At 40.5% G+C, this 27,464-nt stretch overlaps 1 protein-coding gene across 1 annotated transcript in view; it reads right to left on the reverse strand.

The window, feature by feature from the left end:
• The window catches only part of LOC117328412 (E3 ubiquitin-protein ligase rnf213-alpha-like), a 311,982-nt gene that overhangs the window by 245,827 nt on the left and 38,691 nt on the right, over positions 1-27,464 (reverse strand). Inside the window, exons 6-7 of the mRNA XM_033885941.1 lie at positions 23,163-23,368; positions 8,483-8,790 (exon numbers count right to left, since the gene is read on the reverse strand). Of these exons, the coding sequence (XP_033741832.1) occupies positions 8,483-8,790; positions 23,163-23,368 (514 nt within the window). The remainder of the gene's footprint in view (positions 1-8,482; positions 8,791-23,162; positions 23,369-27,464) is intronic.

The raw sequence follows: 27,464 nt of genomic DNA on the forward strand, positions 1-27,464 counted from the left end.
GTACAAACAGGTCATGTGTTCTGTCTACCCGTCTAGACGTGTGGAGTTGGATCTCTACGAAAGAGACCTAGTTGACATGGGCACCAGATACACGGTCGGATTCTATGACTATCATAGGCAGTTCTCTGCTAGGGCAGCTGCTCAATTAAGATACAACAACAAGCCTGTAGACTGGTCAATTCGGGACAATGTTCTTTTTTGTAACATTTTCACAAATCAACGCCCACTTACATGTGATTTGTGTGGTAGCCCTCTGCATGCTACAAGCTTCTGCCCCAATTCCGCGTATGAACATAAGCGCCCAGGACCTCATAATGAAGGGCCCAAGCAAGCTAAACATGCATCACACAGGAACAGCTATTCCTCTGCAGTAGACGGTCACGGTCGCCCGCGAGTATATCACGAAGGTCGCGAGCTATGTAACAATTTTAATGGCCAATTTGGGTGTAATATGCCCTCGTGCAGCTACTCTCATGTGTGCTTAGTATGTAAGGGGAGCCACTCAAAGTTCGCGTGCCCTTTAGATGTAACCCGGTCTCAAAACAAGAAGAAATGAAGATTTTAGACTCCCTGCAGGCGACTACACCCATTAATATCAATGCTTTAAAATCAGCTTTGGACGGCCATCCAGATTTGGAGTTTGTGACTTTTCTTGTAGAAGGTTTGTCCCAAGGTTTTGATACAGGGTTTCAATCTTTACCGTGCTTTTCCTATGAATGCCATAATCTGAAATCAGCCCTAGCTGATCCGGAAAGTGTTGCAGACCTAGTTACAAAGGAACTAGACAGAGGATACTTGCTGGGCCCATTTGATTTTATACCATTTGATAAGTTTCGAATCAACCCCATCGGCCTCGCAGAACATAAGTACTCTAAAAAGAAACGGCTTATAGTGGATATGTCAGCACCCCATCAAGACGAGGAAAATCCCAGTCTCAACAGTCTTATCGATAAGATTACATGTTCTTTAAAATACACTACTATCGATGATGCCATTTCACTCATAAAGGAATTAGGTCTCAATGCCTGGCTTATGAAAACGGACATCACGGATGCGTTTAAGTTGTTACCAATAAAACCAGAGTTGTGGCCTTATCATGGTATTAAGTGGGACAGGAAATACTATTTTTTCAAGCGTTTAGTTTTCGGTAGTCGTTCCAGCCCCAAACTGTTTGATACTCTCTCTTGGGCGGTTTGTTGGATAGCGCGCAACAAATATAGGATACAACACATCATGCATCTTTTAGATGATTTCCTTGTCATTGAACCAGTGCATGTGGACGCGTCAAGAACTATGAAAAACTTTCTGGATGTGTTTAGAGACCTAAATATACCTATTGGAGCACACAAGACTGTCGGACCGGTTAATGTTTTAGAATATTTAGGTGTGTTCTTGGACTCTAAGTGTATGGAATCCAGGCTACCAGCTGATAAAGTTGCCCGTATTTCTAGTGTTTTAGAGTCGTTTGCTTGCAGGAAGTCTTGCACTAAGCGTGAGCTACTTAGTTTTTTAGGTCACATGAATTTTGCCACCAGGTGTGTGAAGCCTGGGAGGTCCTTCGTGTCTCATCTTATATCTCTCTCAACGACTGTGCGCGAGCTTCATTACCATGTAAAACTCACCGAGGAATGTCGTTCCGACCTTAGTATGTGGGCTCATTTTCTAAGAAATTGGAATGGTGTTTCCTTTTTCCTAGACGATCATATAACCTCTTCCGCAGATCTCCACTTGTTTACTGACGCTACAAATCAAGCTTTTGGTGGAATTTATAGAAATCAATGGTTTAAGGGAGTGTTTCCAGAGGAGCTTAAACGTGATCAACCTTCCATGGCTTTGTTTGAACTTTACCCCATTGTTATGTCGTGTATGCTATGGGGTCATCAGTGGACCAAGAAGCGGATTTTGTTTCACTGTGACAATATGGCCACTGTTGATATTATTTCCAAAGGGAGGTCCAAAATTAAGAGTATCATGAGACTAGTACGAACTCTTACCTACTATTCAGCTATGAACAATTATGTAGTACATGCTAAGCATATACCTGGGTCAGAAAATAACACAGCTGATGCTATCTCTCGTTCGCAGATGGATCGCTTCCGACGCCTGGCTCCTCACGCAGACATGCATCCCATTCCGTGTCTTCCTCTGGAATCCCTTTTGATGAACTAAGCGAGGAAGTTGATCTTCTGTGGGACTCCGCGCTGAGCCGTAGCACTCGAGCTACTTACCAGTCGGGACTGAACTGTTTCTTGACTTTTGTGCTGATGCAGGGGATAAGCTTCCCTGTGAACTCTTTGCCTCCTATCAACGAGGATCTGCTTATACGTTTTGTTACCCATTGTCAGAAGGCTCTACTTTTTAAGTTTGACACCATTAAATTGTATTTAGCCGGGATAAGGTTTAACTATATTAAAAGCAATCTAGGTGACCCTACTGCCAATACCTTAAGATTGACTTATATTTTGCGTGCAATTAAGAAGACGCAGGTAAATACCTCTTCTAAGCGTCTTCCTATTACTCATGTTTTATTATCTAAAATGTGCACTGCTATTACTCGGCATGGTATGTTTGAACCGTTCATTGATCTTATGTTAGTTTGTATTTTCAAAACAGCATTTTATGGTTTTTTAAGATGTGGTGAATTTACATGTAAATCATTGTGGGATAAAAACTTTATTCGTATTTGCGATATTAGCATCTTGCCTGATTTGTCATGTTTTACTCTCACCTTGAGATCTTCCAAAACGGACCCATTCGGTCAAGGAGTAGATGTCAATGTATACGAAAATAGTGTTTTAACACCTGTGGCTACTATGAGTGAATATTTGCGTTTTCGAACCACTTCAGGTGCTTTACCTACTTCTCCTTTGTTTGTGGAGCGGAGCTGCTCTTCTAGACCACTCATGCGTCATACTTTTTTATCCTATTTAAAGGAGACTCTGACTCGGATTGGCGTTGATAATCAGTCTTTCAATGGTCATTCCTTTCGTATCGGCGCTAGTACCTCTGCTGCAGCAGCTGGGGTTGAAGATCATGTTATTCAAACCCTAGGTCGTTGGTCATCTGATTGTTTTATACGTTATATCCACACTAATCCTGCTACTATCCGTCGAGCCCAGCAGCAGATGTCTTCTTGACTCATGTTTTATATTATTCCATTTATATTGTTATGTTTGTATGCTTATAGATAAAGTAAGAGCTAAGATATACTTAGGACGTTGATATTCAGGTTTCTATCAGTTTTTCCCATAATATTTTATTGGGGGCTCTCACTTTATGTTGAACCTTCGTGTCACTCTTGTTTTAACATTTCGTTCAATTTGGCTTTTAATTCATGGGGAATTTTGCCCCCAATATTATAATAGAATATATTCTATGACGGTATGCTCCAGCTTCTCTCATATCGTTGAGGGTCTAGCTAGCATATACAGCTTCTCTCATATCGTTGAGGGTCTAGCTAGTTATTGTATATTCTATTCTCATTCAGCATCTCCAGATTCGTTTCAGAGTCTAGCAGCTTCTCTGGAAGCGTCCAGGGTCTAGTTGTTTCTCTGTATCCTTTGAGTCTCGATCTTATAGCTGCTCTGCAGGGACACCTCAGAGTCAATTTGTTAAGGTTTTGGTATTGAGTGAGTAGCCCCTGATACGCCAAATGTTATGTCTTGTATATATTTATATATTACTGTAGTAAATAAACAGGTAAACTGTTCTTGTGTGTTTCGTTGTATATAAACCTAAATATATTGACCTGGAGTTGATTCTCAAAGTTAAGGTTCATTTAGTCTTCACATTTCGCTAGTGTTATGCATTTCTCAAATCATATGCATGTTGAAAACATCTACTGAATATATTTCAACATTTTTGGTAAAACTCCTAAATAAAACAAAGTTATTTTTGCAAGTTAATTATTTGAAGCGTAAGGCCATGGCGGCAGCCATATTTCATTGAAACAGACAGTAGGTGGCGTTTTGATGAATGTGGTTACCAAATATGGTTATATCTCAAGGTCTAGTTCTTGATTACAATAACCGAACATTAATGTTCATTTTGTTTTTGCCTATTTCCAATTTTTGGTCACCTACAATGGTCACTTCATACTTAGCATCACTGACAAGTCCTATGGGGACAAAACATTTTTATGATGTAGTTTATGTCACTTTGGGTCTACTGTATCTAACGCTTGTTTTGTTTTGTTTTTGTTTAACGTCCTATTAACAGCCAGGGTCATTTAAAGACGTGCCAGGTTTAGAGGTGGAGGAAAGCCGGAGTACCCGGAGAAAAACCACCGGCCTACGGTCAGTACCTGGCAACTGCCCCACGTAGGCTTCGAACTCGCAACCCAGAGATGGAGGGCTAGTGATAAAGTGTCGGGACACCTTAACCACTCGGCCACCGCGGCCCCTAGTATCTAACGCTCAGTTTGTATTAAAAGGTGCTAATACCTTGTGTGTCCTTTGTACAATCAATTACAATATAACTACCTAACAAATCACGATATAACTACCTAACAAAACACGATATAACTACCTAACAAATCACGATATAACTACCAAACAAATCACGATATAACTGCAATGTACCTAACAAATCACGATATAACTACCTAACAAAACACGATATAACTACCTAACAAATCACGATATAACTACCTAACAAAACACGATATAACTACCTAACAAATCACGATATAACTACCAAACAAATCACGATATAACTGCAATGTACCTAACAAATCACGATATAACTACCTAACAAAACACGATATAACTACCTAACAAATCACGACATAACTACCTAACAAATCACGACATAACTACCTAACAAAACACGATATAACTACCTAACAAATCACGATATAACTACCTAACAAATCACGATATAACTACCTAACAAATCACGATATAACTGCCTAACAAATCACGATATAACTACCTAACAAATCACGATATAACTACCTAACAAATCTACTTCAATACCTTGTGTGTCTTTTGAAGTCAACCCTTGATAGGTCTACTTTAACTTCAGACATTGTGCAGAACTTGGTTTTCTATTCATAGTGAGTGACCTTGACCTTTAACTTTTTGATCTAAAGAGAAATCCTAAGCTAGTACTATTGATGAGGAAGCAGAATGTAAAGTTTAAGCTTGATTAATTAAAAAGGTCTACATTAGTTGTCTGGAAACATATTTTCTATTTATATTGAAAGTAACCTTTTCCTTTGACATTTTCATCATTTTAAAGAAGTGACGGAGTTAAAGCAAAAACAAGAGGCCCAGGGGCCTTAACGGTCATCTGACTCTAAATTAAAACCCTTATATTATTGTAGTATGTATTCTCTCTAGCAAGTATATAGTGGCACTGTTGGCCATGGTGGCCATCTTGGATTTCTGACCGACCAAATAAATAACAACACTTGGTCTGGACCATCTAAGGATAATATCTGGTAAGTTAGAGCTGAATCCCACCGGTGGAATTTGAGAAGAAGGTTGAAATAGGTGTTGTTCAGGAAAACAATGATTGTGCAATCATGTTACAAAATGGCCGCCATTGCTGCGATGTCAAAGTTTTTACGAGGCCGAAAAAATAACAACACTTTGTTGGCCAACCTTCCTTAACATCCTCACCAATTTCCAGCTCAATGGCACCAGTGGAACTGGAGAAGAAGTTTAAAATGTGTTTTTCAAGATGGCTGCCATGGTGGCCATCTTGGATTTCTGACCGACCCGATAAATAACAACACTTGGTAAGGACCATCTCAGGATCATTTATGGTAAGTTAGAGCTGAATCCCACCGGTGGAATTTGAGAAGTTTGAAATAGGTGTTGTTCAGGAAAACAATGATTGCGCAATCATGTTACAAAATGGGCGCCATTGCTGCCATGTCAAAGTTTTTACAAGGCCAAAAAAATAACAACACTATGTTGGCTCGCCTTCCTCGACATCCTCACCCATTTCCAGCTCAATGGCACCAATGGAACTGGAGAAGAAGTTTAAAATGTGTTTTTCAAGATGGCAGACATGGCGGCCATCTTGGATTTCAGACCAATCTAAAAAATAACAACACTTGGTCGGACTCATCTTAGGAACATTTCAGGCAAGTTTCAGCCAAACAGTACTGGTGGAACTTGAGAAGAAGTTTAAAATGTGTTTTTCAAGATGGCGGACATGGCGGCCATCTTGGATTTCAGACCAATCTAAAAAATAACAACACTTGGTGGGGATCATCTCAGGATCATTTCTGGCAAGTTTCACTCCAACAGCACTGGTGGAACTTGAGAAGAAGTTTAAAATGTGTTTTTGAAGATGGGGGTAATGGCGGCCATCTGGGATTTCGGACCGGCCCGAAAAATAACAACACTTGGTCGGGATCATATCAGGATAATTTCAGGCAAGTTTCAGCCAAACAGCACTGGTGGAACTTGAGAAGAAGTTTAAAATGTGTTTTTCAAGATGGCGGCTATGGCGGCCATCTTGGATTTCGGATCGGCCCGAAAAATAACAACATTTGGTTGGGATCATCTCAGGATCATTTCAGGCAAGTTTCAGTCCAACAGCACTGGTGGAACTTGAGAAGAAGTTTAAAATGTGTTTTTCAAGATGGCGGTAATGGTGGCCATGTTGGATTTCGGACCGACCCGAAAAATAACAACACTTGGTCGGGATCATAACAGGATCATTTTAGGCAAGTTTCAGCTCAATAGCACTGGTGGAACTTGAGAAGAAGTTTAAAATGTGTTTTTCAAGATGGCGGCTATGGCGGCCATCTTGGATTTCGGACCGACCCGAAAAATAACAACACTTGGTGGGGATCATCTCAGGATCATTTCTGGCAAGTTTCAGTCCAACAGCACTGGTGGAACTTGGTGAAGTTTAAAATGTGTTTTTCAAGATGGCGGCTATGGTGGCCATCTTGGATTTCGGACCGACCCGAAAAGTAACAACACTTGGTCGGGATCATGTCAGGATCATTTCAGGCAAGTTTCAGCTCAATAGCACTGGTGGAACTTGAGAAGAAGTTTAAAATGTGTTTTTCAAGATGGCGGACATGGTGGCTATCTTGGATTTCAGACCAATCTAAAAAATAACAACACTTGGTGGGGATCATCTCAGGATCATTTCTGGCAAGTTTCACTCCAACAGCACTGGTGAAACTTGAGAAGAAGTTTAAAATGTGTTTTTCAAGATGGCGGCTATGGCGGCCATCTTGGATTTCGGACCGACCCGAAAAATAACAACACTTGGTCGGGATCATCTCAGGATAATTTCAGGCAAGTTTCAGTCCAACAGCACTGGTGGAACTTGAGAAGAAGTTTAAAATGTGTTTTTCAAGATGGCGGTAATGGTGGCCATGTTGGATTTCGGACCGACCCGAAAAATAACAACACTTGGTCGGGATCATAACAGGATCATTTTAGGCAAGTTTCAGCTCAATAGCACTGGTGGAACTTGAGAAGAAGTTTAAAATGTGTTTTTCAAGATGGCGGCTATGGCGGCCATCTTGGATTTCGGACCGACCCGAAAAATAACAACACTTGGTGGGGATCATCTCAGGATCATTTCTGGCAAGTTTCAGTCCAACAGCACTGGTGGAACTTGAGAAGAAGTTTAAAATGTGTTTTTCAAGATGGCGGCTATGGTGGCCATCTTGGATTTCGGACCGACCCGAAAAGTAACAACACTTGGTCGGGATCATGTCAGGATCATTTCAGGCAAGTTTCAGCTCAATAGCACTGGTGGAACTTGAGAAGAAGTTTAAAATGTGTTTTTCAAGATGGCGGACATGGTGGCTATCTTGGATTTCAGACCAATCTAAAAAATAACAACACTTGGTGGGGATCATCTCAGGATCATTTCTGGCAAGTTTCACTCCAACAGCACTGGTGAAACTTGAGAAGAAGTTTAAAATGTGTTTTTCAAGATGGCGGCTATGGCGGCCATCTTGGATTTCGGACCGACCCGAAAAATAACAACACTTGGTCGGGATCATCTCAGGATCATTTTAGGCAAGTTTCAGCTCAATAGCACTGGTGGAACTTGAGAAGAAGTTTAAAATGTGTTTTTCAAGATGGCGGCTATGGCGGCCATCTTGGATTTCGGACCGACCCGAAAAATAACAACACTTGGTCCGGATCATCTCAGGATCATTTCTGGTAAGTTTCAGCCCAACAGCACTGGTGGAACTTGAGAAGAAGTTTAAAATGTGTTTTCAAAATGGCGGCTGTGGCGGCCATCTTGGATTTCAGACTGACCCGAAAAATAACAACATTTGGTCAGGACCATCCCAGCATCATTTCAGGCAAGTTTCAGCTCAATCCCACTGGTGGCACTTGAGAAGAAGTTTGAAATGTGAAAAGTTTACGCACGGCGCACGGCGGACGGCGCACGACGGACGAAGTATGATGACTATAGGTCATCCTGACCCTTTGGGTCAGATGACCTAAAAATATAAAACATAAAAAGAATACAGAAAACAATTGGGTACCTTTCCTGCGAAAAAATCGAAGTCAGTTGGATTATACCATAACCTGGCTCTGTATGAGTACACATATGTAAGACCTTTCATCATGGAGAGAAACATCATGGTGAATTCCTCGGGGGTCAAGACACTGTCCTTAAGATCTGATATCAACTGTTCAAAGTGGAATTTCAGAAGCCTTTCAGCATCGCTAATCATATTTTTCACATGATCATCCATTCCAAAAACCTTCTTCAACACCTTTTTGTAAAATGGTGATTCCAGTTTTCCATAAACAATGCCATCATATTGATGATGTATGTATGAACATGTACCTAAAACATAAAAAGTGTATTAATATTTCAGCAATTACCGGTATATTATGTGACTTAGTAAAATTGTAGGAATAAATGCCCATTTGAATAGTAGAGAACATATTGCCAGGATCAAACTGGCTAATATCTGGACAACCACTTCTAATCAAAGGGCCAAAGGCCCTGAGAAACGTCAGGGTCTGAGGTCATATAATATGAAATTTAAAATTGGATTTTATAGTCAGACAGCTACATTTGTATCAGATGAAATGTCTTAATCTGGTTATTCCTATTCTATATATTCAAGAAAACATGTATAACATATTTATCTGCTGACAACTTTCCAATAGCTGAGTATAGTTCTTTCCCTATTTCTTTAATGCTTATGGAAGATTATTGACATACTCCTAAGTCAGTAAAGCTGCTTGTAAACTTTGAAAAAAATCAACTGAACGACAAATCGGTCTATTAACAGAACATGTACAACCAAAGATAAAATCCAAGATGTACACAGCCTAAGTTTTTTTATTTTATTTATACTATAATATGTTAATTTGGCCTAGCAAACATCTATTTTATGACCCCTAGTAACATATTTCAACTCTGATAGAAAATTGTGGTCGCGTTGTCCGACGAGACATATCTAGTTTTGACATCGACACCAGTACATCAGTCACAGATCATAATCGTTAGATTCTTTTCAAATAAACAAATGATAAGCTTATATGATAAAATCCTCATGAAAAACGGCAATGTAGTTTGTTACAACATGCCTTCAATTCCTGGTGATATTTCTTGCGTATTCTAGCGACATACAAATGAATATGAAAATGCGAGCGGTCATTGGTTTAGTTACATTAGACATAACCGCCATTTTGGCCGATTAGTGATCACGTTATTAGTCATGTGACAGCTGAAGTTATCTTGTGGAATGCTCGGCTGCATTTGACTACGTAAATAGGGTTGGTTTTAGGCTTACATGAAATGTTCCTGCATATGCAATGAACTTAGGATGAACAAATGTGCATAGTTTCTCTGTGAATGCATGTAAATTTCCACGATGATCAAACTGAATTTTTAACTTTCGTTTTCAAGGCAGGATTGAGACAGAACTACGTAATCCTACGTCAACAAAATTGCATATACTGACGAGGAAAATGTTTATATTTATGCTCTAAAATAGTCTAGAACACCAAACATTCATATTTCATTTTGAATAATTGCAGTAATCACGGGAACCATCAGTTATATCGTGTCAATAATTCCTTTCAAAACAAGAGGCCCAGGGGCCTTAACGGTCATCTGACTCTAAATTAAAACCCTTATATTATTGTAGTATGCATTCTCTGTAGCAAGTATATAGTGGCACTGTTGGCCATGGTGGCCATCTTGGATTTCTGACCGACCCAATAAATAATAACACTTGGTCTGGACCATCTAAGGATAATTTCTGGTAAGTTACAGCTGAATCCCACTGGTGGAATTTGAGAAGAAGTTTGAAATAGGTGTTGTTCAGGAAAACCATGATTGCGTAATCATGTTACAAAATGGCCGCCATTGCTGCCATGTCAAAGTTTTTACGAGGCCGAAAAATTAACAACACTTTGTTGGCCCTCCTTCCTTAACATCCTCACCAATTTCCACCTCAATGGCACCAGTGGAACTGGAGAAGAAGTTTAAATGTGTTTTTCAAGATGGCGGCTATGGCGGCCATCTTGGATTTCGGACCGACCCGAAAAATAACAACACTTGGTCGGGATCATATCAGAATGATTACAGGCAAGTTTGAGCTCAATAGCATTGGTGAATTTTGAGAAGAAGTTTAAAATGTGTTTTTCAAGATGGCGGCTGTGGCGGCCATCTTGGATTTCGAACCGACCCGAAAAATAACAACACTTGGTCAGGACCATCCCAGCATCATTTCAGGCAAGTTGCAGCTCAATCCCACTGATGGAATTTGAGAAGAAGTTTTAAATAGGTGTTGTTTAGAAGAACCATGATTGCGCAATCACTTTACAAAATGGCCGCCGTGGCTGCCATGTCAAAGTTTTTACGGGGTCGAAAAATAACAACACTTTGTTGGCTTTCCTTCCTAAACATCCTCACCAATTTCCAGCTCAATGGCACCAGTGGAACTGGAGAAGAAGTTTAAAATGTGTTTTTCAACATGGTTGCCATGGCGGCCACCTTGGATTTCTGACCGACCCGAAAAATAACAACACTTGGTCAGGACCATCCCAGCATCATTTCAGGCAAGTTGCAGCTCAATCCCACTGATGGAATTTGAGAAGAAGTTTTAAATAGGTGTTGTTTAGAAGAACCATGATTGCGCAATCACTTTTCAAAATGGCCGCCATGGCTGCCATGTCAAAGTTTTTACGGGGTCGCAAAATAACAACACTTTGTTGGCTCTCCTTCCTTAACATCCTCACCAATTTCCAGCTCAATGGCACCAGTGGAACGGGAGAAGAAGTTTAAAATGTGTTTTTCAAGATGGTTGCCATGGCGGCCATCTTGGATTTCTGACCGACCCGAAAAATAACAACACTTCCTCAGGACCATCTCAGGATCATTTCTGGTAAGTAAGAGCTGAATCCCACTGGTGGAATTTGAGAAGAAGTTTTAAATAGGTGTTGTTTAGAAGAACCATGATTGCGCAATCATTTTACAAAATGGCCGCCATGGCTGCCATGTCGAAGTTTTTACGGGGCCAAAAAATAACAACACTTTGTTGGCTCTCCTTCCTTAACATCCTCACTAATTTCCAGGTCAATGGCACCAGTGGAACTGGAGAAGAAGTTTAAAATGTGTTTTTCAAGATGGTTGCCATGGCGGCCATCTTGGATTTCTGACCGACCTGAAAAATAACAACACTTGGTCAGGACCATCCCAGGATACTTTCAGGCAGGTTTCAGCTCAATCTCACCAGTGGAACTTGAGAAGAAGTTTCAAATGTGTTTTCAAAATGGCGGCTGTGGCGGCCATCTTGGATTTCAGACTGACCCGAAAAATAACAACACTTGGTCAGGACCATCCCAGCATCATTTCAGGCAAGTTTCAACTCAATCCCACTGATGGAACTTGAGAAGAAGTTTGAAATGTGAAAAGTTTACGCACGGCGGACGGCGGACGGCGCACGGCGCACGACGACGGACGAAGCATGATGACTATAGGTCATCCTGACCCTTCGGGTCAGATGACCTAATAAAAACTATATTAGGCTGCAGATGTATATCATTTGTATGACAGAAAAGAGGAATTGTTAGCCGGAAACAAAAGCTAACAAAATTTACCCACCACGACTATAACGGCAGGTACCAAAGGCATCCTGACATTAAAAATAAGGTATCACAAGTGATACAAATCCCTTCATAAAAAGCAACACATATATACTTGCGCAAACTTGTACCTGTTTGAGATGTTTAAAGTAGAAAGGCAACTAGAAAATCTCATAAAGAGAATGTCATAAAGACATAAATGGCCCCTATATTCAGATTTTTTTGATAAATAAAGTTGTGTGAGTGCTGATGAAGTCAGATTTGAGTGTAAGAAACTAAGAGCAACAAGAGATCCCAGAGGGATCTTGGCGCCCACCATTGAATGATCTTTATAGGTTCTATGTCAGATTGATCTTCTCTCTACTTTTTCCTTCATTTTACTAATCTGTGCAAATTGAGACATCTCTCCAGTACTTTTCAAACAAGGCAATCCTAGCTATATAAGAAATTTGAGATTTAGCGATAATGGCTGTTTGTTTGCCAGGTTGTTTTCAGGACAGACTGGTCCCAAAATGCAATACCAGGGACCAAGGGGAACCTACATATGAAATTTGAGAAAGATCTCTTCAGTACTTTGAGAAATAACGATAACAAACTTCAATTGTCAAAATCAGAGATGGCTGCCTGTCGGCCATGTTGTTTTCTAACTGGTCCAAAAATGAACAAGAGGCCCAGGGGCCTTAACGGTCATCTGACTCTAAATTAAAACCCTTATATTATTGTAGTATGCATTCTCTGTAGCAAGTATATAGTGGCACTGTTGGCCATGGTGGCCATCTTGGATACCTGACTGACCCAATAAATGATAACACTTGGTCTGGACCATCTAAGGATAATTTCTGGTAAGTTAGAGCTGAATCCCACGGTGTGGAATTTGAGAAGAAGTTTGAAATAGGTGTTGTTCAGGAAAACCATGATTGCGCAATCATGTTACAAAATGGCCGCCATTGCTGCCATGCCAAAGTTTTTACGAGGCCAAAAAAATAACAACACTTTGTTTGCCCTCCTTCCTTAACATCCTCACCAATTTCGAGCTCAATGGCACCAGTGGAACTGAAGAAGAAGTTTAAAATGTGTTTTTTAAGATGGTGGATATGGCGGCCATCTTGCATTTCAGACCAATCTAAAAATAACAACACTTGGTCAGGATTATCTCAGGAACATTTTAGGCAAGTTTCAGCCCAACAGCACTGGTGGAACTTGAGAAAAAGTTTAAAATGTGTTTTTGAAGATAGTGGTTATGGTGGCCATCTTGGATTTCGCACCGACCCGAAAAATAACAACACTTGGTCGGGATCAAATCAGGATCATTTCAGGCAATTTTTAGCTCTATAGCACTGGTGGAACTTGGGAAGAAGTTTAAAATGTGTTTTTCAGGATGGCGGCTATGGCGGCCATCTTGGATTTCGAATCGGCCCGAAAAATAACAACACTTGGTGGGAATCATCTCAGGATCATTTCTGGCAAGTATCAGCCAAACAGCACTGGTGGAAGTTGAGAAAAAGTTTAAAATGTGTTTTTCAAGATGGCGGCTATGGCGGCCATCTTGGATTTCGGACCGACCCAAAAAATAACAACACTTGGTCGGGATCATCTCAGGATTATTTCTGGCAAGTTTCAGCCCAACAGCACTGGTGGAACTTGAGAAGAAGTTTAAAATGTGTTTTTCAAGATGGCGGCTATGGCGGCCATCTTGGATTTTGGACTGACCCGAAAAATAACAACACTTGGTCGGGATCATCTCAGGATCATTTCAGGCAAGTTTCAGCTCAATGGCACTGGTGGAACTTGAGAAGAAGTTTAAAATGTGTTTTTCAAGATGGCGGCTATGGCGGCCATCTTGGATTTCGGACCGACCCAAAAAATAACAACACTTGGTCAGGATCATCTCAGGATTATTTCTGGCAAGTTTCAGCCCAACAGCACTGGTGGAACTTGAGAAGAAGTTTAAAATGTGTTTTTAAAATGGCGGCTATGGCGGCCATCTTGGATTTTGGACCGACCCGAAAAATAACAACACTTGGTCGGGATCATCTCAGGATCATTTCTGGCAAGTATCAGCCAAACAGCACTGGTGGAAGTTGAGAAGAAGTTTAAAATGTGTTTTTCAAGATGGCGGCTATGGCTGACATCTTTGATTTCGGACCGACCCAAAAAATAACAACACTTGGTCGGGATCATATCAGGATTATTTCAGGCAAGTTTCAGCTTAATGGCACTGGTGGAACTTGAGAAGAAGTTTAAAATGTGTTTTTCAAGATGGCGGCTATGGCGGCCATCTTGGATTTCGGACCAACCCAAAAAATAACAACACTTGGTCGGGATCATATCAGGATCATTTCAGGCAAGTTTCAGCTTAATGGCACCAGTGGAACTTGAGAAGAAGTTTAAAATGTGTTTTTCAAGATGGCGGCTATGGCGGCCATCTTGGATTTCGGACCGACCCAAAAAATAACAACACTTGGTCGGGATCATCTCAGGATTATTTCTGGCAAGTTTCAGCCCAACAGCACTGGTGGAACTTGAGAAGTTTAAAATGTGTTTTTCAAGATGGCGGCTATGGCGGCCATCTTGGATTTTGGACCGACCCAAAAAATAACAACACTTGGTCGGGATCATCTCAGGATCATTTCTGGCAAGTTTCAGCTCAATGGCACTGGTGGAACTTGAGAAGAAGTTTAAAATGTGTTTTTCAAGATGGTGGATATGGCGGCCATCTTGGATTTCGGACCGACCCAAAAAATAACAACACTTGGTCAGGATCATCTCAGGATTATTTCTGGCAAGTTTCAGCCCAACAGCACTGGTGGAACTTGAGAAGAAGTTTAAAATGTGTTTTTAAAATGGCGGCTATGGCGGCCATCTTGGATTTTGGACCGACCCGAAAAATAACAACACTTGGTCGGGATCATCTCAGGATCATTTCAGGCAAGTTTCAGCTCAATGGCACTGGTGGAACTTGAGAAGAAGTTTAAAATGTGTTTTTCAAGATGGCGGCTATGGCGGCCATCTTGGATTTAGGACCGACCCAAAAAATAACAACACTTGGTCGGGATCATCTCAGGATTATTTCTGGCAAGTTTCAGCTTAATGGCACCAGTGGAACTTGAGAAGAAGTTTAAAATGTGTTTTCAAAATGGCGGCTATGGCGGCCATCTTGGATTTCGGACCGACCCAAAAAATAACAACACTTGGTCAGGATTATATCAGGATCATTTCAGGCAAGTTTCAACTCAATGGCACCAGTGGAACTTGAGAAGAAGTTTAAAATGTGTTTTTTCAAGATGGCGGCTATGGCGGCCATCTTGGATTTTGGACCGACCCGAAAAATAACAACACTTGGTCGGGATCATCTCAGGATCATTTCAGGCAAGTTTCAGCTCAATGGCACTGGTGGAACTTGAGAAGAAGTTTAAAATATGTTTTTCAAGATGGCGGCTATGGCGGCCATCTTGGATTTCGGACCGACCCGAAAAATAACAACACTTGGTCGGGATCATCTCAGGATCATTTCTGGCAAGTTTCAGCCCAACAGCACTGGTGGAACTTGAGAAGAAGTTTAAAATGTGTTTTCAAAATGGCGGCTATGGCGGCCATCTTGGATTTCGTACTGACCCGAAAAATAACAACACTTGGTCAGGACCATCTCAGGATCATTTCAGGCAAGTTTCAGCTCAATGGCACTGGTGGAACTTGAGAAGAAGTTTAAAATATGTTTTTCAAGATGGCGGCTATGGCGGCCATCTTGGATTTCGGACCGACCCGAAAAATAACAACACTTGGTCGGGATCATCTCAGGATCATTTCTGGCAAGTTTCAGCCCAACAGCACTGGTGGAACTTGAGAAGAAGTTTAAAATGTGTTTTCAAAATGGCGGCTATGGCGGCCATCTTGGATTTCGTACTGACCCGAAAAATAACAACACTTGGTCAGGACCATCACAGGATCATTTCAGGCAAGTTTCAGCTTAATCCCACTGGTGGAACTTGAGAAGAAGATTGAAATGTGAAAAGTTTACGCACGGCGGACGGCGCACGGCGGACGGCGCACGGCGCACGACGACGGACGAAGCATGATGACTATAGGTCATCCTGACCCTTCGGGTCAGATGACCTAAAAATGCTTAAGTTCGGACCAAGGCCAACCTACAAATGAAATTTGAGAAAGATCCCTTCAGTACTTTCTGAGAAATAGCAACAAGAGGCCCAGGGGCCTTAACGGTCATCTGACTCTAAATTAAAACCCTTATATAATTGTAGTATGCATTCTCTGTAGCAAGTATATAGTGGCACTGTTGGCCATGGTGGCCATCTTGCATTTCTGACTGACCCAATAAATAATAACACTTGGTCTGGACCATCTAAAGATAATTTCTGGTAAGTAAGAGCTGAATCCCACTGGTGGAATTTGAGAAGAAGTTTAAAATAGGTGTTGTTCAGGAAAACCATGATTGTGCAATCATGTTACAAAATGGCCACCATTGCTGCCATGTCAAAGTTTTTATGAGGCCAATTTCCAGCTCAATGGCACCAGTGGAACTGGAGAAGAAGTTTAAAATGTGTTTTTTAAGATAGCGGATATGGCGGCCATCTTGGATTTCAGACCAATCTGAAAAATAACAACACTTGGTCGGGATCATCTCAGGAACATTTCAGGCAAGTTTCAGCCTAATAGCACTGGTGGAACTTGAGAAGAAGTTTAAAATGTGTTTTTGAAGATTGAAAAATAACAACACTTGGTCAGGATCATCTCAGGATTATTTCTGGCAAGTTTCAGCCCAACAGCACTGGTGGAACTTGAGAAGAAGTTTAAAATGTGTTTTTAAAATGGCGGCTATGGCGGCCATCTTGGATTTTGGACCGACCCGAAAAATAACAACACTTGGTCGGGATCATCTCAGGATCATTTCAGGCAAGTTTCAGCTCAATGGCACTGGTGGAACTTGAGAAGAAGTTTAAAATGTGTTTTTCAAGATGGCGGCTATGGCGGCCATCTTGGATTTAGGACCGACCCAAAAAATAACAACACTTGGTCGGGATCATCTCAGGATTATTTCTGGCAAGTTTCAGCTTAATGGCACCAGTGGAACTTGAGAAGAAGTTTAAAATGTGTTTTCAAAATGGCGGCTATGGCGGCCATCTTGGATTTCGGACCGACCCAAAAAATAACAACACTTGGTCAGGATTATATCAGGATCATTTCAGGCAAGTTTCAACTCAATGGCACCAGTGGAACTTGAGAAGAAGTTTAAAATGTGTTTTTTCAAGATGGCGGCTATGGCGGCCATCTTGGATTTTGGACCGACCCGAAAAATAACAACACTTGGTCGGGATCATCTCAGGATCATTTCAGGCAAGTTTCAGCTCAATGGCACTGGTGGAACTTGAGAAGAAGTTTAAAATATGTTTTTCAAGATGGCGGCTATGGCGGCCATCTTGGATTTCGGACCGACCCGAAAAATAACAACACTTGGTCGGGATCATCTCAGGATCATTTCTGGCAAGTTTCAGCCCAACAGCACTGGTGGAACTTGAGAAGAAGTTTAAAATGTGTTTTCAAAATGGCGGCTATGGCGGCCATCTTGGATTTCGTACTGACCCGAAAAATAACAACACTTGGTCAGGACCATCACAGGATCATTTCAGGCAAGTTTCAGCTTAATCCCACTGGTGGAACTTGAGAAGAAGATTGAAATGTGAAAAGTTTACGCACGGCGGACGGCGCACGGCGGACGGCGCACGGCGCACGACGACGGACGAAGCATGATGACTATAGGTCATCCTGACCCTTCGGGTCAGATGACCTAAAAATGCTTAAGTTCGGACCAAGGCCAACCTACAAATGAAATTTGAGAAAGATCCCTTCAGTACTTTCTGAGAAATAGCAACAAGAGGCCCAGGGGCCTTAACGGTCATCTGACTCTAAATTAAAACCCTTATATAATTGTAGTATGCATTCTCTGTAGCAAGTATATAGTGGCACTGTTGGCCATGGTGGCCATCTTGCATTTCTGACTGACCCAATAAATAATAACACTTGGTCTGGACCATCTAAAGATAATTTCTGGTAAGTAAGAGCTGAATCCCACTGGTGGAATTTGAGAAGAAGTTTAAAATAGGTGTTGTTCAGGAAAACCATGATTGTGCAATCATGTTACAAAATGGCCACCATTGCTGCCATGTCAAAGTTTTTATGAGGCCAATTTCCAGCTCAATGGCACCAGTGGAACTGGAGAAGAAGTTTAAAATGTGTTTTTTAAGATAGCGGATATGGCGGCCATCTTGGATTTCAGACCAATCTGAAAAATAACAACACTTGGTCGGGATCATCTCAGGAACATTTCAGGCAAGTTTCAGCCTAATAGCACTGGTGGAACTTGAGAAGAAGTTTAAAATGTGTTTTTGAAGATTGAAAAATAACAACACTTGGTCAGGATCATCTCAGGAACATTTCAGGCAAGTTTCAGCCCAATAGCACTGGTGGAACTTGAGAAGAAGTTTAAAATGTTTTTTTGAAGATGGTGGTTATGGTGGCCATCTTGGATTTCAGACCGACCTGAAAAATAACAACACTTGGTTGGGATCAAATCAGGATCATTTCATGCAAGTTTCAGCTCAATAGCACTGGTGGTACTTGAGATGAAGTTTTAAATGTGTTTTTCAGGATGGCGGCTATGGCGGCCATCTTGGATTTTGGATCAGCCCGAAAAATAACAACACTTGGTCGGGATCATCTCAGGATCATTTCTGGCAAGTTTCAGCCCAACAGCACTGGTGGAAGTTGAGAAGAAGTTTAAAATGTGTTTTTCAAGATGGCGGCTATGGCGGCCATCTTGGATTTCAGACCGACCCGAAAAATAACAACACTTGGTCGCAAACATATCAGGATAATTTCAGGCAAGTTTCAGCTCAATAGCACTGGTGGAACTTGAGAAGAAGTTTAAAAAGTGTTTTTCAGGATGGCGGCTATGGCGGCCATCTTGGATTTTGGATCAGCCCGAAAAATAACAACACTTGGTCGGGATCATCTCAGGATCATTTCTGGCAAGTTTCAGCCCAACAGCACTGGTGGAAGTTGAGAAAAAGTTTAAAATGTGTTTTTCAAGATGGCGGCTATGGCGGCCATCTTGGATTTCGGACCGACCCGAAAAATAACAACACTTGGTCGCAAACATATCAGGATAATTTCAGGCAAGTTTCAGCTCAATAGCACTGGTGGAACTTGAGAAGAAGTTTAAAATGTGTTTTTCAAGATGGCGGCTATGGAGGCCATCTTGGATTTCGGACCGACCCGAAAAATAACAACACTTGGTCGGGATCATCTCAGGAACATTTCAGGCAAGTTTAATTCAGCCCAATAGCACTGGTGGAACTTGAGAAGAAGTTTAAAATGTGTTTTTGAAGATGGTGGTTATGGTGGCCATCTTGGATTTCGGACCGACCTGAAAAATAACAACACTTGGTTGGGATCAAATCAGGATCATTTCAGGCAAGTTTCAGCTCAATAGCACTGGTGGAACTTGAGAAGAAGTTTTAAATGTGTTTTTCAGGATGGCGGCTATGGCGGCCATCTTGGATTTCGGATCGGCCCGAAAAATAACAACACTTGGTCGGGATCATCTCAGGATCATTTCTGCCAAGTTTCAGCCCAACAGCACTGGTGGAAGTTGAGAAGAAGTTTGAAATGTGTTTTTCAAGATGGCGGCTATGGCGGCCATCTTGGATTTCGGACCGACCCGAAAAATAACAACACTTGGTCGGGATCATCTCGGGATCATTTCTGGCAAGTTTCAGCTCAACAGCACTGGTGGAACTTGAGAAGTTTAAAATGTGTTTTTCAAGATGGCGGCTATGGCGGCCATCTTGGATTTCAGACCGACCCGAAAAATAACAACACTTGGTCGGGATCATATAAGAATCATTACAGGCAAGTTTCAGCTCAATAGCATTGGTGGAAGTTGAGAAGAAGTTTAAAACGTGTTTTTCAAGATGGCGGCTATGGCGGCCATCTTGGATTTCGGACCGACCTGAAATAATAACAACACTTGGTCACAATCATATCAGGGTCATTTCTGGCAAGTTTCAGCTCAATAGCGCTGGTGGAACTTGAGAAGAAGTTTAAAATGTGTTTTTCAAGATGGCGGCTATGGCGGCCATCTTGGATTTCGGACCGACCCAAAAAATAACAACACTTGGTCGGGATCATCTCAGGATCATTTCTGGCAAGCTTCAGCCCAACAGCACTGGTGGAAGTTGAGAAGAAGTTTAAAACGTGTTTTTCAAGATGGCGGCTATGGCGGCCATCTTGGATTTCGGACCGACCCGAAATAATAACAACACTTGGTCACAATCATATCAGGGTCATTTCTGGCAAGTTTCAGCTCAATAGCGCTGGTGGAACTTGAGAAGAAGTTTAAAATGTGTTTTTCAAGATGGCTGCTATGGCGGCCATCTTGGATTTCGGACCGACCCAAAAAATAACAACACTTGGTCGGGATCATTTCAGGATCATTTCTGGCAAGTTTCAGCCCAACAGCACTGGTGGAACTTGAGAAGAAGTTTAAAATGTGTTTTTCAAGATGGCGGCTATGGCGGCCATCTTGGATTTCGGACCGACCCGAAAAATAACAACACTTGGTCGGGATCATCTCAGGATCATTTATGGCAAGTTTCAGCCCAACAGCACTGGTGGAACTTGAGAAGAAGTTTAAAATGTGTTTTCAAAATGGCGGCTATGGCGGCCATCTTGGATTTCGGACTGACCCGAAAAATAATAACACTTGGTCAGGACCATCTCAGGATCATCTCAGGCAAGTTTCAGCTTAATCCCACTTGTGGAACTTGAGAAGAAGATTGAAATGTGAAAAGTTTACGCACGGCGGACGGCGGACGACGGACGAAGCATGATGACTATAGGTCATCCTGACCCTTCGGGTCAGATGACCTAATAACAAACTTCGATTGTCAAAATCCAAGATGGCTGCCTGTCGACTATGTTGTTTTCTGATTGGTCTAAAAATGCAATATGCATAACTAAGCACCAAAGGCAAACTATATATGAAATTTGAGAAAGATCCTCCCTTCAGTACTTTCTGAGAAATAGCGATAACAAACTTCAATTGTCAAAATCCAAGATGGCTGCCTTTCGGCCATGTTGCTTTCTGATTGGTCTGAAAATGAAACATGCATAACTAGGCAACAAGGGAAACCTACATATGAAATTTGATAAAGATCCCTTCAGTACTTTCTGAGAAATAGCGATAACAAACTCCAATTTTCAAAATCCAAGATGGCTGCCTGTCGGCCATGTTGTTTTCCGATTGGTCTCAAAAATGCAATTTGCATAACTATGTACCAAGGAGAACCTACATATGAAATTCGAGAAAGATACCTTCAGCACTTTCTTAGAAATAGCGATAACAAACTTCAATTGTCAAAATCCAAGATGGCTGACTGTCGGCCATGTTGTTTTCCTATTGGTCTCAAAATGCAATATGCATAACTAGGCACTGAGGGGAACCTACATATGAAATTTGAGAAAGATTCCTTCAGTACTTTCTGCGAAATAGCGATAATAAACTTCAATTGTGAAAATCAAAGATGGCTGCCTGTCAGCCATGTTGTTTTCTGATTGGTCTCAAAATGCAATATGCATAACTAGGCACCAAGAGAAACCTACATATGAAATTTGAGAAAGATCCCTTAAGTACTTTCTGAGAAATAGCGATAACAAGAATTGTTTACGGACGGAGGGACGGACAGACGGACGGACCACGGACCACGGCGATTTGAATAGCCCACCAATAATAATTGTAATAGATAACACCAGATTAAACCCATATACAAAGTTTCATGAAATTCTGTAGAGTAATGTACTTGCAAAGAATACTGATAAAGCCTGATGTGAGTGAATTACAGTAAGGGTAATAACTTTCTAAGTAAGGAAGTGCTGCATATGAAAAGTGAAATTCTCCAAGACATTGCCATAATAATAAACTCATGTATCAAGTTTCATGAAATTCTGTAGATATGGTGTTGTGATAGTGCTGACTAAACTAAAGTTGAGTGAATTATACAAAGGGCAATAACTCTAACAAGAGGTCAAAAGGGCATGCATGAATCAATCACCTGCTTCTAGAGCAAGTTTGGAGATGATTTAGGTTATTTCTGCAAGTTTGGAGATGATTTAGGTTATTTCTGCAGATACTGCTGATCATAATGCTGATGAACTTCTAATATATAGTTGTCTGAATCCTTAAACCAATAAAGGCTACACTGATCATAAGCTGGTCATCTGTCATCTATACATGTAGCTGGTCTCAACTGTATAGCTGGTTAGGGGCCCCACCCCCACAAATGTGCGATACCTGGACTGACCCGTATGAATAATGTAACAGATCTAAGTTGACTTACTAATACGATAAATTTTGATAACATGTAAATGTTTGACCTGAATGTTTTCAGGTCAATTTGACCTGAAAACTTTCACATAAAGTGACTTGAATTTGACCTAAATCAACATGAAGACATTTTGCCTGTGTAGTGTGTTGTTTGTGGGGGTTTTTTTTGTTGTTTTTTTTGTTGTTTATTTTTTGTAGAGAAATTATACAGTCCCATCCGGTTCTCATTCTGATTTATCATAGAAATAAGCCACAGTTGATTTCCCAAGGAGTTCCAAATGATTTGATTCTTGCAGAGATTTGCCATTCCTGCATAGCATCTTAAAATTCTGTAACATTCCTGCATAGTTTTATTGAAATTTGTTAACTATGTTTCAAGAAGTAGCCCAGACAAGATATGTGTCATTTAATGGAATCAAGGACTCTAGTGAAATTGTAGTAATGTAAAGGCTTTCAGTGAGACACAAGCACATGTCATGAAGAACATGTGACAAACTGACAAACAGACACACTGATTCCAGAACACACACGCACACTACTTTGTTATGTGGTTATTAGAATTTCTTAAAGTCAGACAGACAACAGACATTGCATCATGGCAAGTACATAGCTCACTTTCCCTTTGAGCAATGAGGCATGAGCTAAGAAATATACCAGAATGATATCTGATGAAATATGGATATTTTGAAAACTTCTAATGCACAAAATACAATTACCTGAAGGAAGGGTTTTCCTTTGCACATTAAAAAATCTCCCAATGTCTCCATTGCGGGATGTTGTATCATAGAAAAATTCTGGCATATAGTCTTGACAACCATCTGAAGAAGCATCAATGTGGTATGTGTAATTGATGATCTCATCTAAATGTTTCTTCGGTAAGTCATATTCTGCTGTGTATTCTTCAAAGCCTTCACCCAAACTTCTGATGGTTTTGGAAGAAAAAATATAATGAAAATTAAAAACAAGTACTAATTGTAATGGGAAACAATTACAGAAGTCCCCCAAATGCCCTTAAAGTTAAACCATTATGTCGGAATCCCTCAATATCCCTATATACCAAATTTTAAAAAATATCTAAATTTCTACCAATCAGAAGCATCAGTATGATTGCTATAGCAACAAAACCCATTCAGTTGGTTTTACAGCCCCCTAATAACCCTACATACCAAATTTCATCAAAATCGGACAAAATCTAAATTTGGACCAATCAGAGGCCATTTTGTTAAAATGTGATAATGAGGTTACAACAGTCAGCTAGTGTCCCATGATGTACTTACATACCAAATTTTATAAAAATCGGACATCAAAATTTTGACCAATCAGAGGGCAGGGAATGGTGGCCATCTTGGTTGACAGATCGGGAAAAAAAGGATCAAGTGACCCCCTGTCCATGATGAACACTTGTGTCAAGTTTCATGAAGTTCCGTCCAATAGTTTTTGGGAAATGTGTTGGAAACTTTTATGGCGGAAGAAGAAGAAGAAGAACAACAAGTACTAATTGTAATGGGGAAACCATTAAAGAAGTCCCCCAAATGCCCCTGCAGTTGTACCATTGTGTTCTGCATCTCTGAATATCCATATTTACTAAATTTCATTGCAATTGAACAATATCTAAATTTCAACCAATCAGAAGCCTCCATATGGTTGCTATGGCGACAAAACTCATTCAGTTGGTTTCACAGTCCCTTAATACCCCTACATACCAAATTTCATCAAAACCGGACAATATCGAAATTTGGACCAATCAGAGACCAGTAAATGGTGGCCATTTTGTAAAAATATTAAAGTGAGGTTATGAGAGTGACCCCTGACCATGAAGTTCCATCCAATAGTTTTCAAGAAATGTAATGGAAAAAGAAGAATCAGAAACTTCGTAATCATAACTAGAACTGTCGCCAGGATGGCTGACTAATACCCCCGCAATCTGCACGAGTCAATGGTGAATTGGAACTGTTTATTAGAGGCTAACTAAGATAACCCAGTAATATAGTGACCAGTTGCCATAGTAACCATAATTTTGAAAAAAAAGAAAGTGGCATGCACATCTACACATGGCCCTCTATATTTGTGTGAAGTTTCATTGAAATCGGCCCTTCGGTTTAGGAGTTGTCCAGACAAACTTAAAGTTATGGTTCTTATCAGAAAAACTGTTTATAGTGACCAGTTGCCATAGCAACCATAATTTTTTAAAAACGAAAATGACATGCACATCTACACATGGTCCTCTATATTTGTGTGAAGTTTCATTGAAATTGGCCATTTAGTTTAGGAGAGGTTGTCCAGACAAACTTAAAGTTATGGTTCTTATCGGAAAACCTGTTTATAGTGACCCGTTGCCATAGCAACCATAATTTTGAGAAAAATAAAGTCGCATGCACATCTTCACATGATCCTCTATATTTGTGTGAAGTTTCATTGAAATTGGCCCATCGGTTTAGGAGGAGTTGTCCGGACAAACTTATAAGTTATGGTTCTTATCAGAAAACCTGTTTATAGTGACCAGTTGCCATAGCAACCATAATTTTTTTTAAACGAAAATGGCATGCACATCTACACATGGTCCTCTATATTTTTGTGAAATTTCATTGAAATTGGCCATTTAGTTTAGGAGAAGTTGTCCGGACAAACTTAAAGTTATGGTTCTTATCGGAAAACCTGTTTATAGTGACCAGTTGCCATAGCAACCATAATTTTGAGAAAAATAAAGTCGCATGCACATCTTCACATGGTCCTCTATATTTGTGTGAAGTTTCATTGAAATTGGCCCATCGGTTTAGGAGGAGTTGTCCGGACAAACTTAAAAGTTATGGTTCTTATCAGAAAACCTGTTTATAGTGACCAGTTGCCATAGCAACCATTATTTTGAGAAAAATAAAGTGGCATGTACATCTACACATGATCATTAATATTTGTGTGAAGTTTCATCGGAATTGGCCCATCGGGTATAATAAGTCCCCCACTTTGTTTGGAGACTCAATAATAATGAGAAAGGGAGAAGTCACAATAAGTCCCCCACTTCGTTTGGGGACTTAATAATTTGCTCAAAATTTAACAAGAAGCTCAGGAGCCTGAACAGTCATCTGACTTTAATAGACCCTAGTAACTATTGTAGTATACATAAATACTCAGTAGCATGCAGTATAGTGATTCTGATAACAACTGGAAATGTGCAATACTGTATGTTAGCATTGGTGGTCATCTTTCATTACTTAGCAATCTAAAAAAACAAGAGGCCCAGAGGGCCTGTATCGCTTACCTGTTTTATTTGATCAAACATCAAAATAATGTTTATGAATCATTTGCTAATAGCTTTATTTATTGATGTTTGATAATGTTGACAGCCCCATTATTTATATAAATTTGAATCCAAGCCTCCTTAGCATGCTACCACAGAACAAGAGGCCCAATGGGCCTGTATTGATCACCTGGCTCTACAACACATTTGAAGTCGATTAAGGTCATTTCTACAGATACTATGCTGATAACCAATTTATTCAAATATCAGTGTATGCTAGTTTTATTTATGTCAATAAATTTTCTAGTCTTTCATTCCAGCATACTATTTGCCTAACATCAGGTCTTGGTGACACTTGGCTATCGCATAATCATTGTTTAAAGATTTAAGCCTATTTCACCCATGTGACCTAAATGTAGGTCAAGGTCATTTATTTGAACAAACTTGGTAGCCCTTCACCCAAGCATGCTACAGACCCAATATCAACTCCCTGGGCCTTTTGGTTATTGAGAAGAAGTAATTTAAAGATTATAGCCTATTTGACCCATGTGACCTTGAATGAAGGTCAAGGTCATTTATTTGAACAAACTTATAAGCCCTTCATCCTAGCATTCAACAGTCCCAATATCAAGTCTCTGGGCCTCTTGGTTATTGAGAGAAGAAGTTGTTTGACTATTATAGCCTATTTGACCCATGGGACCTTGAATGAAGGTCAAGGTCATTTATTTTAACAAACTTTGTAACCCTTCAGCCCAGGATGCTACAGGCCCAATATCAAGTCCCTGGGCCTCTTGGTTATTGAGAAGAAGTTGTTTAATTGAACAAGAGATCCCAGAGGTATCTTGGCGGCCACCATTGAATTATCTTTATAGGTTCCATGTCATGATTGATCTTTTCTCTACTTTTCCCTTCCTCCAAGTCTTACTAATCTGTGTAAATTCAGAAACAGCCCTCTAGTACTTTTCAAACAAGGGGAGCCTATATATAAAATTTAAAATTTAGCGATAATGGCTGTCTGTCAGCCATGTTGTTTTCAGATTGGTCCCAAAATGCAACACCAGGGACCAAGGGGAACCTACATATGAAATTTGAGAAAGATCCCTTCAGTACTTTCTGAGAAATAGCAATAACAAACTTCAATTGTCAAAATCCAAGATGGCTGCCTGTCAGCCATGTTGTTTTCCGATTGGTCTCAAAATGTAATATGCATAACTAGGCACCGAGGGGAACCTACAGATTAAATTTCAGAAAGATCCCTTAATTAATTTCTGAGAAATAGCGATAACAAACTTCAATTGACAAAATCCAAGATGGCTGCCTCTCGGCCATGTTGTTTCCCGATTGGTCTCAAAATGCAATATGCATAACTAGGCACCAAGGGGAACCTACGTATTTAAATTCAGAAAGATCCCTTCAGCACTTTCTGATAAATAGCGATAACAAACTTCAATTGTCAAAATCCAAGATGGCTGCCTGTCGGCCATGTTGTTTTCCGATTGGTCTCAAAATGCTAAATGCATAACAAGGCACCAAGAGGAACCTAAATATGAAATATGAGAAAGATCCCTTCAGTACTTTTTGAGAAATAGCGATAACAAACTTTAATTGCCAAAATCCAAGATGTCTGCCTGTCTGCCATGTTGTTTTCCGATTGGTCTTAAAAAGCAATATGCATAACTAGGCACCAAGGGGAACCTAAACATGAAATTTGAGAAAGATCCCTTCAGTACTTTCTGAGAAATAGCGATAACAAGAATTGTTTACGGACGGAGGGACGGACGGA

The sequence above is a fragment of the Pecten maximus genome, chromosome 5 (assembly GCF_902652985.1).
Source record: "Pecten maximus chromosome 5, xPecMax1.1, whole genome shotgun sequence".
In the NCBI taxonomy this organism is placed as follows: domain Eukaryota; kingdom Metazoa; phylum Mollusca; class Bivalvia; order Pectinida; family Pectinidae; genus Pecten; species Pecten maximus.